The following is a 13,157-nucleotide window of genomic DNA, read 5'->3' on the forward strand; positions in this document are numbered from 1 at the left end:
AATAGGAAATGCCGTGCCCAGGGGTGGGACTTAGAATTTCCAGGACTTTTGTCACGAGGATCCCTCCGTCATAATGAAAATCTGGGCCTATATATTCACCTTCCCCCTAAAGCTAATTTCTACCTGAAAATTCATCTTTGTAAAATCCCTACTCTGTCTCAACTAGAATTTTGGCTTGAATATAACCAGACATCACCACAATTGAATTCAATGGAGTTAAAAGAACTTGAAAGTTATGAAAAGGCTACAGTGTATGCCTGATGAAAACTAACTGTATAATACGTTAGAGCTGACATGGTCTGATAGGCTACCGATCTGGTTCCCTTCCTTCCCTCATCTCCTGTTCCCCTGCTGAGTTCCCAACTTCATTCATATTTTTGTGCGGAGATGCTAATTGCATGCTGGACCATTTTCTCATACTTACAAGGCAGTGGTTGCAGAGTAGCATTGCGCCATGGGCGTTCTTGTTCAGGAAATAGAATGAGAGTGTGAAGCAAGCTGAAGATGGATGAATTAATCAAAAAGAAAATTTAAAACAATTAAAAGGTAGCCTCAGGTAATACTAAATCTGTCATTTGTGCTATTCATACAAAACCCACTGCGAGAGCAAAACTAGCCTCATTGATATTCTTCCTTAGAGTTAATGTTTAAGCATTTTGTTGTTATATACAACATTGTTAGCAGTTTAACATTAAATTTTATACAGTTGTGAGAAACATTAACACTGGACAAATAAAGTATCAAGTCACTCATTGTTAAGCATATGATTTGTTGAACACCTCAGCATTTCTGTTCTAAAGAACTAGATAACACCAGTTTTCTGAAACTTATTTCACCTTTTCAGAAAAGCACCTGGCCAGAAGAATCTTTTGGTCTCATTTCCAACAATTTCAGTAAAGTATTAGACTTTATCCTATACTTTAGGTCTAAACTCTAGAAATACATTAAGTTAGGCCCCTGTTTAAGATTTTCTACTTTTTTTGTCTTTTTATTAAATTTCTCTCTGTCTCGTTAGTGCTTATATCACGATAAACAAAACAATCAAGGGGATCATGCTCTTCCTTGTCACTTCCTACTTCAATGCTTAACTGATGGATGGCCCCATTCCCAAAATAATAAGCAGCTCGAGATTTATTTGCTTTTCCTACTCAGCAAGTTTGGTCAAATATGTTGTGCAGTAATTCATCTCTACTCAGCTGGCCTGGACCCGGCAAGCTCAGTGCTGGATCTAAACCAGTGACCATAGACAAAGAAGAAGTTGATGTAACAACTTCAAAAATTTGAGTTTGAATTATTTAGTGAAGAAGGAAATCAGTCTTTAACAAAAAAAAAATCTGAATAGAGATGATTTTGCCATAATTGCAACCATATTAGGTGTACTGGAATGAGCAGCTTGCATTATGCCCAGTTTTTAAATGGGATGCCATTACTGCACTGTCAAACATCCCTAACTGACATGGTATGAAAGGGATATATTAAAACAGGTGCTAAAAAGAACTTGCAAAATGAAAAACCATGCTGAGTGAACACAATGATTTTGTCACTGCATAAGCATATTCCTGTATCAGCTCATGCACCAATCAGGAGAACCATTTAAACCATTGATCAAACTGAGTCTGCCTTTTGGATGGAGAGAACACTGGGAAGAAGCTCAAATTAGAACAGATTGTGCTGCAACAGATGCTCTATCTGTTCCCAAGGGGCCAAAGTGGTGAAGTTTCAGCACAGGCTGTTCTAAGAGCTAAGTTTGAAGTGAGAGAGACTTTTTAATTAGTGCACTTTTAACAGAAAGTTAAATTGAGTGTGGACTGGCATTAGTGGAAACGGTTAGCAAAGTCTATGAAATCATACCATGTCACCACACTATTCTTTCACTGAAATAGATCTTGTTTGCAGCATGTTTCACTGTGGAACCAGTGGAACTTTGTTGAGGCGTTGGGGGTCTCACCTGCCTCTTTTCCGAAAGGCCCGCAAAACCACATGCCAATCAGGCAGTGGCAAGGCCTGGGCAGGACTCTCTCTGGAATCAGGTCCCGCGGGGGGGTAAAAGTTTTGCCTAGTAAGAGCTGCCGGCCAATCACAAACCAGTAGCTCTGGCACTCAGCAGTGCCACGGAGGAGGCTGTTGCTGCTACCAGAAGAACACCCTCTCGAGTCTCAGGCTCGCAGAGCAACCCAGGACAAAGGTAAGTGATATGGGAGTGGTGATGAAGTAGTTCACAGGTGTGGGGTCATGGGGAGAGAAGGACAGGGGTGTCGGAAGCAAGGGCTAGGGGCGACTTTCATCATTCCCCCAGCTTGCCAGTGTCCGCTACCTTGATCAGGCACCGAGGGCCTTTGACAGAGGGACCACTTGTACCACCCCACCCCACCCCCCCACCTCCCCTCCCCACACCGCGCCCCACAGAAGTGACAAGCTGCCTGCAGGATAGCAGCTGTTGTGCACACCACATGGTGACAGGCCCACCAGCATCTAGGTTAATCCCAGCAGCGGTGGAATGAGACCCTTAAGTGGTCATTAATTAGCCACTTAAGAGCCTCAATTGGCAGCAGGGCAGGAAGATCGACTATGGGCCTTCCTACCCAGAAGTTAATTCAGGCAGAGGAGGGAAGGCAGTGGGATTCATGTGCGCCACCATCCTGCCTAAGTACATGCCCTTCCCACCTTCAAGCTCGGCACCAGCGAGAGCACAAGCTTCCTCCCATAAGAGCAGGGTTAGACCAATCAGCCCCTTGAGCCTGTTCTGACATGCAATTCAATTATCACTGATGTTGTACTTCAAATCTATTTATCCACCTTCCCTCTATACTCCCTGATACACATAACTGGCAAATATTTACTGATCTGAGCCTTGAAAATCTCAGTTGACCCCACAGTCTTTTGGCGAAGAAAGTGCAAGATTTCCACTACCATCTGAGTTTGTATTTTCGGTTTCACTCCGAAATGGCCTAGCTCTAATTTTAAGATGCCTAGTTTACGAATCTGGTGAGTCAAAGACTATAAAATCATTTTAAGAGAAATGAATCATCGACTGTATGTATATTCAAGGAAGCTAATGAGATATTCAGTTGCAAGGTTCACTGATTTTTATAGTAATCAAAAATGCTGTTTATTAGGAATACAGGGTGATTAATAATCATGTGTGTTATTTGAGTAGGTTGCTTTATTGCGAGCACACGCTGGGGAGCATTTACTGCTTGGGGCTGCAAAGCGTTCCATGATGTACAAAGATGTTCTGCTCTTAGGTAAAATTAATATTTAGATTGCATTATTATATTTTTAAATTCCTTTATTGAACTATAAAAAGTCTGATCAAAATATTGGGGAAATATGCCTAAAACCTGTGATGTTGTCTTTTTTTTCTAAAGGCAATGACTATATCATCCCACGCAATTGCCCAGAGCTGGAGATAAACCGTGTAGCAACTAGAATTCTAGATGAACTGGTTCAGACATTTCAGGACCTGCAGATAGACGATAATGAATATGCCTGCCTGAAAGCAGTTGTTTTCTTTGATCCAGGTAGGTAACAGGCACATGAAACAAAATAATGTCAACATTATAGTCTTTTACACGGAATAGCAATAACAAAGTTTAAAAGGCTTTGCATATATGATAACGGACATTTGGAAATAATATTCAGCCTTTCATAAACTGAGAGAGTGACAGCTGAGTGATCCTGAAGATAACACCAGCTGTGAAATTATTCATTCTCTTTGTATTTGTACTATGTAGTTCACAAAGTGTCAGTGTGATGTGGTGGCACATACTCGTGGTCAGTGTTCCATGTCATGGATTCACAATGATATTTACACTGAAATGTTAATAATTGTAACACAAGTCAATGCAATGTTATAAAATGATAATCTATTGCTGATTATTGGGAAATAATAGTCAGCAGTAAATATTATATTAATGTAATCATAAAATATTAAAAATATTTAAATAAAATTGGCAATTCCCCTTAAATAGATTTATAAAACAAAATCAAAACAATCATAAACTTTTCCAGGTGGCCAATTGGGTAAAGACAGTGCACTATACACACCAGAGTGTCTGCGCCCTGTCAGCTTATCTGAGCCAGGGTAACAATTGGAGTGCTAACAACCTGGGGAGCGGAGAATGTTGGCAAATAAATAAAGGAATACGATGATTTGCCTCAATTTTTTTATATGCCCATGGTTAATCCCTCTGTATTAAGCTTGGCCCAACCATCTTCAGCTGCTTCATCAATGACCTTCCTTCCATCATAAGATCAGAAGTGGGGATGTTCGCTGATGGTTGCACAATGTTCAGTATCCTCAGATACTGAAGCGGTTCATGTCCAAAGGCAAAGACAATATCCAAGCTTGGGCTGACAAGTAGCAAATAACATTTGTGCCACACAAGTGCCAGGCAGTGACCATATCCAACAAGAGAGAATCTAACCATCGCCCCTTGATATTCAGTGGCATTACCATCATTGAATCCCCCACTATAAACATCCTGGGGGTTACCATTGACCAGAAACTGAACTGAAATAGCCATATAAATACAGTGGCTACAAGAGCAGGTCAGAGGCTGGGAATCCTGTGATGGTAACTCACCTCCTGACTCCTCAAAGCCTGTGTACCATCTACAAGGCACAAGTCAGAAGTGTGATAGAGTATTCCCCGCTTGCCTGGATGAGTGCAGCTCCAACAACACAAAAAGCTTGACACTGTCCAGGACAAAGCAGCCCACTTGATTGCCACCACATCCACAAACATTCACTCCCTCCACCATCGATGCACAGTAGCAGCAGTGTGTACCATCTGCAAGATGCACTGCAGGAATTCACCAAGGCTCCTTAAACAGCACCTTCCAAATCCACGACCACTAACATCTAGAAGGACAAGGACAGCAGATAGATGGGAACACCACCACCTACAAGTTCCTCCCCAAGTCACTCACTATCCTGACTTGGAAATATATCACCATTCCTTCACTGTTTCTGGGTCAAAATCCTGGAACTCCCTTCCTAACAGCACTATGGGTGTACCTACACCACATGGACTGCAGCGGATCAAGAAGGCAGCTCACCACCACCTTCTCAAGGACAACTAGGGACGGGCAATGAATGCTGGCCAGCCAGCGAAGCCCACATCCCGTGAATGGGATAAAAAAAACAATTATCCAAGTTATATCACGAAAATCACCATTGTACTTCAAATGTGAAGCTTTTGTCTTTGTTCATTTGCACATAAAAATGTGATTCATAATTAAACTAACCCATTAAATTCATTTGAAATAAAAATGCTTTAAATGAGTTGATATCATATTTTGTACATGTAGATTTCACTGGAAAAACATGTGATTTTCCATAACCTTTATCAGCATCCACTTTCTACATAAATGTGAATAAACAGCTATTGAAGTTCAAACAGTTCATTAGTATCAGCTGAACTATAAAGCTAAATTATCCTCTTAAAGTCACTACCAGACACTTGTGAAGCCATACATTGTATATAGGGCTACATATTAGGAAGAATCGGGTCAAAAGTGCTGAAGGGCTTTCTTCATCCAATTGTTTTTATTATTAGTTTCTTGCAGGCCAAATATGTTGCCTGTAGTTCCTTAAGTTCTGCCAGTCCAAAAAGAGTGCCAGAGCTTAGGATCACTGACATTCAGAATTCCCATCCACAGCCCTGTCCTCTCAATATCACTTGAAAGTGGTGGGTTAAGACTAATTCAAAGCTTTCACCCACCAGCCAGGATTGGGGTCTAGACTGAATTCGTGGCTGTCCCTGCTAAAGGTACAGTAGGGTTCTGCCAGAGATTTGCCGTAGAATTTCAGGTTTTAATCTATTTTTTTTTAAATAATTAAGAACATTTTTTATTGACAGCACTGACTATAAGGGGCAGCTAAAAGGATAACCAGGCCAATAATGGCTGAATTCCCAATGACATATAAAACATATAACACTAACAAGCTCTTATATGTGAAACAATTTCCCAGGAAACATTATCACATTAGATATATTATAGTACAAAAAAAGAGTCAAGACAAATGTTTAACATTTAAAATAATGGGATTCCTTTGGGCTGCTTGGAGAGATTAGGTGTGGTAGAGTACTTATATTGGCTAGGTTCTGCTTCATAGATGAACAAATAAAAGATCAGTATTTACAATGCTGAGTATAAAAGCATGAATGCCAGGGTATACACATTAAAGAACTGCTCCACATCAGCGTAAAACTAAGAATATTTGCATCAATGATAATTTGTGAAGGCATCCTGAAGCTGACATTTTCACACAACTCACAGTCAACAGCTGTTTAGTGTAACATTTTCCCAATTATCATTTATGGCCAATGCACCGTTTGCAAATAGTGCCAAAAATATTTTGCTTTAGAAGAAAATGTTATCAAAACTTTAATCCTCTCATACTACCTTCCTCTCAGTCCAGACCATCTACCATTCTCAACTGAATGGGAAGGCAGGAGATTTCTGCCTAAATCAAAGTGTAACTGACTGCTAGGAAGTGTGGATGAGAATGCGAGTTAACAACTTCTGAAATTTCCATTGAATTTTTACTTCTTGAACTTTCCAGATGGTTCAGCAAGCCCAGTGAAAAACATACTAGGAAGTGCATACCAGGAAGGTTGCAAATTTCATCCCTGGTCTTAGCTGATTAGTTGATCTCAGTCAAGACAGTGGGAGGAACATTATGATTTTCCTCAGTCAGACTCCTTAATTCCTGATCACTGTCCATGACCTTGGCTGGGATGGGCTTGTAAGCACAGACTTAGATTTGGCTTTGATACCTGCCTCATTCAGCTTGTGGTTGATTACGCTCAATACTTCATACATAGAATCATATTGTAGAATGGTTACAGCACAGTAGGGGACCATTTGTTCTAGTGCCAGTCTCCAGAAGAGTACGATTCCCCTATCTTTGCCCCATCGACCTGCAATTTTTTCTATTCAGCTAATTAGTCAATTCCCTTTTGAAAGCCATGATTGAATCTGCCTCCATTTTACTTCAGGCAATGCATTCCAGATCCTAGCCACTTGATGCCTGAAAATGTTTTGCTTATGTCACAGTTTGGTTCTTTTGCCTTTCACCTTTAATCGGTGTCCTCAGTTTCTTCACACTTTCACCAATGGGAACAGTTTCTCTCAATCTACTCTGTCTCAACCCTCTTAATTTTGAACACCTCCATCAAATTTCTTCTCAACCTTCTCTTTAAGGAAAATAGTCCCAGATTCTCAAATCTATTCACTGTTAGGATCCCCAAGGGGAAATTGTGAATCAAAATAACCAAATTTACCAAAAGACCCCCAAATGAAGAAATTACCAACAAGATTTCACTTTTGTAACTTTTACTTTAATGCAAATCAGAACCAAGACAAATTAAACATAAATTAACAGGCAAATTAGTCAGAATGAACTATAATTTACACATTCAATAGCAGATACAGCAAAGATTATTTCACAAGATTACAAGCATTTATATCGCTACCACAAAAGTTTGGCACCATGTGCAATGTCATAGTCTTCCCACCTCAATCTATTCAACCCTCGCGTCACATTCACCAGCAGGTGTATTCCATCTGAGATCCCCAGATACAGTTACCATTGATACAGGGCACGTCTAGTGAGCTGATTTCACTTGGGTCACAATAGTCCTACTGGCGTAGTTTTCCAGAGTTCCTTTTCAACCAACTGACCAATAACACCTGGTTCACGATCTAGTCCTCAGATACAAGCTTTCAGCTCTTTCACATGCTGGAGCTCTTTACAACTTTTTCAGGATTCAATTCCTTTTAGCTCACTTGTACACTTCTTCCCTGATATCTTCTGGAATTCTATTTTTCATCTTACCACCAAGCAGAAACCTACCTTTTTATTGCACGTTGTTGGCTTCTCCTCACATAAGTTCTGCATTAACTTTCTACCAGTTGATAATGCTTCCAGATCAAGGGTCACCAGGTTACATGGACCAGTATTTCTTATTATCCAAGAAAATTACAATTGACCCCTTTACAATTGATGCAAACTCTTAAAAGTCTTTTTCAAACATTCTTAAAACAATTACAGATTCTACATCTTTTTAAACAAATTACACATTTTCCTTGCTCTGTCTGGGTCAAAAGCCATCACACCATGTGATTGAGGTTCCTCATCCCTGGAACCATTTGTGTAAATCCTGTCTGCACCTTCTCCATGCCTTCACATCATACCTAGCACAAAGGAAGGTGATTGTGGTTGTTGGAGGTCAATCATCTCAGTTCCAGAACATCACTACAGGAGTTCCTCACGGTAGTGTCCTAGGCCCAGACATCTTCGGCTGCTTCATCAATGACCTTCCTTCCATCATAATTTCCGAAGTGGGGATGTTCACTGATGGTTGCACAATGTTCAGCACCATTTGCGACTCCTCAGACACTGAAGCAGTCCATGTCCAAATGCAGCAATACCTGGACAATATCCAGGCTTGGCTGACAAGTGGCAAGTAACATTCATGCTACACAAATGCCAGGCAATGACCATCTCCAACAAGAGAGAATCTAATCATTGCCCCTTGATATTCAATAGCATTACCGATGCTGAATCCTCCACAATCAATATCCTGCGGGCTACCATTGACCAGAAACTGATTTGGACTTGCCAGATATATACTATGGTGACAAGAGCAGTTCAGAGGCTAGGCAACTTGAGCAAGTACCTCACCTCCTGACTCCCCAAAGCCTGTCCACCATCTACAAAGCACAAGTCAGGTGTGTGGTAGAATGCTCTCCACTTGCCTGGATGAGTGCAGCTCCAACATCACTCAAGAAGCTTGACACCATCCAGGACAAAGCAGCCTGATTGATCAGCACCACATCCGCAAACATTCACTTCCTCCACCACTGACACACAGTGGCAGTAGTGTGTACCATCTACAAGGTACACTGCAGTAACTCACCAAGGCTCCTTAGACAGCACCTTCCAAACCCACTACCACTACTATCTGGATGGATAAGGGCAGCAGACACATAGGAACACCACCACCTGGAAGTTCCCCACCAAGCCTCTCAGCATCCTGATTTGGAAATATGTTGCTGTTCCTTCACTCTCGCTGCATCAAAATCCTGGAACTCCCTCCCTAACAGCACTGTGGATGTACCTACACCATATGGACTGCAGCAGTTCAAGACAGCAGCTCACCACCACTTTTTCAAGGGAATTAAGGATGGGCAATAAGTGCTGGCTTAGCCAGTGATTCCCACATCCCCATGAATTAATAGAAAAAAAAATCCTTCCTAAAACGTGGTGCCGAGAAATGGACAAATTCTTCAGTTGAGGCTGAACCAGTATTTAAATATTTAACATAACTTACTTGCTTTTGTACTCCATGTCTTTATTTATAAACTCCAGGATCCTGTACCCCTTATTAACCACTTTCTCAGACCTCCTTCTGCTCCCTGCACTGATTTGTGTACTTAAACCCCCAGGTTCCTCTGCTCCTGCGCTCCCTTTAAAGTTGTATCCTTTATTTTATATTGCCTCTCCTTTCTTTGGCTGGGGGGGGGGTTGACCTTGAAGGGATGGTGCCTCTGATGGGTCCTTTGCCAGCCACTGCTAATGCTGCCAGGCTTCCTGCATGGTGTGGGGCACCACCCTTCGCAGATAAGACACCATTGATTGGCTACTTAAGGGCTTCCATAGGCCCAAGGGCATTAGGGCCACCCCTCTGGTGGGGCAGCACAAAATCCATCCCATTGTGCTAATGCAATTATCGTGAAACAAATAAAATATATTTGAATAAATGTCATATGAGGAAGATGCATCGATATAAATCAAGATTATCTCTCCTTCATACCTGTGTGTTCAAGGCAAGGAAACTGGGTGGAATAGTGCAATTTTAAAATGATGAACTAACATCTATCCACAGATGCCAAAGGACTCAGTAACCCTGCCAAAATCAAACGCATGCGATTCCAAATACAAGTCAGTTTGGAGGACTATATTAATGACAGACAGTATGATTCTCGGGGTCGATTTGGAGAGCTGCTGCTATTGCTACCTACTCTACAGAGCATCACCTGGCAAATGATTGAGCAAATCCAGTTTGTTAAACTCTTTGGAATGGCTAAAATTGACAATCTTCTTCAAGAGATGCTTCTGGGAGGTGAGGAAAAGATTTAAACAAAATTGACTGAGATTTACCCCGCAGTGTAGTGTAAAACTCATGTCAAAGGTAAGGACAAGATTAGAATTGGCAGAAAAGTAAAATTTTGCAGATGATGGCAATGTGAAATAAAAATGGCAAATGCTTGAAGTAGTTTTTCTTTTTTTTTATTTTTTCACGGGATCTGGGCATTGCTGGCTAGACCAGCATTTATTATCCATCCCTATTTGGCCTTGAGAAAGTGTTGGTGAGCAACGTTCTTGAACCACTGCAGTCCAGTGCCGTTAGGAAGGGAGTTCCAGAATTTTTACCCAGCGACAGCGAAGGAACGGTGATATACTTCCATGTCAGGATGGTGTGTATCTTGGAGGGGAACTTGCAGGTGGTTGTGTTCCCATGAATCTGTTACCCTTGTCCTTATAGGTGGTAGAGGTCATGTATTTAAAAATTGATGCTGTCACAGGAGCATTGGTGAGTTGCATCTTGTAGATGGTACACACTGCTGCCACTGTGCATTGGTCATAGTGGAAGTGAATGTTGAAGATGGTGGATGGGTGCCAATCAAGCAGGCTGCTTTGTCCTGGATGGTGTCGAGCTTCTTGAGTGTTGTTGGAGCTATACTCATCCGGGCAAGTAGAGGGTATTCCATCACACTCCTGACTTGTGCCTTGTAGATGGTGGACAGGCTTTTGGGAGTTAATCAGGAAGTCCAGCAGCATCTATGGCGAGAGAAACAGAGTTAAATTTTCAGTTCTGTGACCTTTCATCAGAGCTGAGAACAGTTAGAAATGTAATAGGTTTTGAGTAAGTGTAAGGGAGATTGTGGGCAAAAGAATAAAAGGGAAGTTCTGTGATAGGGGTGGAGGGCAGGAGAGTTTAAATGACAAAAGGTTGTGTGGTACAAGGCTAAGTGGATTAGTAATGTGCCAAATAAAGAAACAAAAGATGTGGCTAGAGTAGATGTGAATGGCAGGATGCTGAATAGCTACCATCTAAAGTCAAAGGAAATAAGAGAGAAACAAATGAGAATAAACCAACAAGAAAAGCAAAACACAATGCGAGAAGAGGACATCATCTAAGATTATTGAACTCAATCTTGAGTGCAAAAGGCTATAAAAGACAAGACCTCTATGTGAAAACAGGACTTGATCTCCACAAGGACTTTGCGCTGGGCGCTCCTATCTGTGATGGACAGATGTATCTGCACACAGTCAAGCAGTTTTACACTGGGAAGACCAAGCGCAGACTGGTTGGCTGCTTTGCGGAACAGCTCCATTCAGTCTGCAAGTATGACTCCAAGCATCCGCCACCTTAAACATTCACTGCCTATACCATCAACACACAGTGACAACAATGTCTACTATCTACAAGATGCACCATAGCAACTTGTCTCCTTCAGCAGCACCTTGCAACCTCTGCTGCTTAGAACAAGGGCAGCAGATACATGGAAAGCAGAGGTAGGATGTTTTTCATCTCTGCTTAACCACCTGCAAGTTCCCCTCCAAGCCATACACCATCCTGACTTGGAACCATATCATCGCTTGTGCACTGTGACTGGATCAAAACCCTGGGACTTCCTCCCTCACAGTGCTGTAGATGTACCTACACCACATGTACTGCAATGTTTCAAAAAGGTGGCACACCTCCACCTTCTCAAGGTAAATTAGGGGCAGGTAACACATGCTGACCTTGCCAGCAATGCCCACAACCCATGAATGAGTGAAGTAAATCACTGTTTCACCAGGAAACAGTGTTTGGTATATATTCATGGAATGTGGGCTTCACTGGCTGGGCCAGCATTTTATTGCCCATCCCTAGTTGCCCTTGAGAAGGTTGAAGGTGAGCTGCCTTCTTGAACCGTTGTAGTCCATGTGGCGTAGGTACATCCACAGTGCTGTTAGGGAGTTCCAGGATTTTGACCCAGCGACAGTGAAGGGACGGTGATATATTTCCAAGTCAGGATGGTGAGTGGTTTAGAGAGGAACTTCCAGGTGGTGGTCTTCCCATCTATTTGCTGCCCTTGTCCTTCTAGATGGTAGTGGTTGTGGGTTTGGAAGGTGTTGGTCTCAGGAGCCTTGGTGAATTCCTGCAGTGCATCTTGTAGATGGTACACAGTTCTGCTACTGTGCGTCAGTGGTGGAGGGAGTGAATGTTTGTGGAAGTGGTGCCAATCAAGCGGGCTGCTTTGTCTGGAAGGTGTCAAGCTTCTTGAGTGTTGTGGGAGCTGCAGTCATCCAGGCAAGTGGGGAGTATTCCATTACCCTCCTGACTTGTGCCTTGTAGATGGTGGACAGGCTTTGGGAAGTCAGGAGGTGGGTTACTCATCACACTCATCCCTTCTTATTTCCTTTGCCTTCGGGTGGTAGCTATTCAGGATCCTGCCATTCACACATCCTCAGGCCACATATTTTGTTTCTTTATTTGTCCAATTACTACTCCATTTGGCCTTACAACATGAAACCTTTTGTTATTTAGTGTCCTGCATTTGCTTGGAAATGTGTTGTACAGATAATCTGGAGAAGTCCCAGAGAAATTCAATCTCAGTATCTTTTTTCAAATTCTCAAGTATCCTTTGTGTTTCAGGTACTGCAAATGAGACACCACATACACACCATTCACTACATCCTCATCTGGTCCAGGAGCATCTCGCAAGTAATGTGATAGTGACCAGCACAATGCCTGCTCCAGTACAAAATGGGCAGATCTGTAAGTATTACATGCTGCCCATCCAAAATTGAAAATTACTACTGGTCTCGCTGCAGAAGAATTTTCTTTTTCATGTTTAAGTATCATTTGTTTATACTTTGTTTTTGATCTGTAATAAACCATTTTCCAACAGAAAAGGCCAATTGGCAACTTGCACCTATGTTGATATTGCTCTATAAGTGACCACTACAACATGGATAGGATCTGCCTAGCTTGACCAGACTGATAGTTGTTTCCTTTCATGATAAAAAACACCCTACCTCTGCTTAACACCTTTAACACTGTAATTACTGAAGGCTTGGTTATCTCAGTTGGT

At 41.9% G+C, this 13,157-nt stretch overlaps 1 protein-coding gene and 1 long non-coding RNA gene across 2 annotated transcripts in view; one reads left to right on the plus strand and one right to left on the minus strand.

Moving 5' to 3' along the window:
* The window catches only part of hnf4a (hepatocyte nuclear factor 4, alpha), a 93,060-nt gene that overhangs the window by 79,071 nt on the left and 832 nt on the right, over positions 1-13,157 (plus strand). Inside the window, exons 6-9 of the mRNA XM_041204688.1 lie at positions 3,158-3,245; positions 3,369-3,521; positions 9,899-10,135; positions 12,719-12,841. Of these exons, the coding sequence (XP_041060622.1) occupies positions 3,158-3,245; positions 3,369-3,521; positions 9,899-10,135; positions 12,719-12,841 (601 nt within the window). The remainder of the gene's footprint in view (positions 1-3,157; positions 3,246-3,368; positions 3,522-9,898; positions 10,136-12,718; positions 12,842-13,157) is intronic.
* LOC121287124 overlaps positions 10,803-13,157 on the minus strand; it is a 67,312-nt gene continuing 64,957 nt past the window's right edge. The window contains exon 3 of the long non-coding RNA XR_005945151.1: positions 10,803-10,854. This is a non-coding gene — a long non-coding RNA (uncharacterized LOC121287124). The remainder of the gene's footprint in view (positions 10,855-13,157) is intronic.

The sequence above is a fragment of the Carcharodon carcharias genome, chromosome 14 (assembly GCF_017639515.1).
Source record: "Carcharodon carcharias isolate sCarCar2 chromosome 14, sCarCar2.pri, whole genome shotgun sequence".
NCBI lineage: Eukaryota > Metazoa > Chordata > Chondrichthyes > Lamniformes > Lamnidae > Carcharodon > Carcharodon carcharias.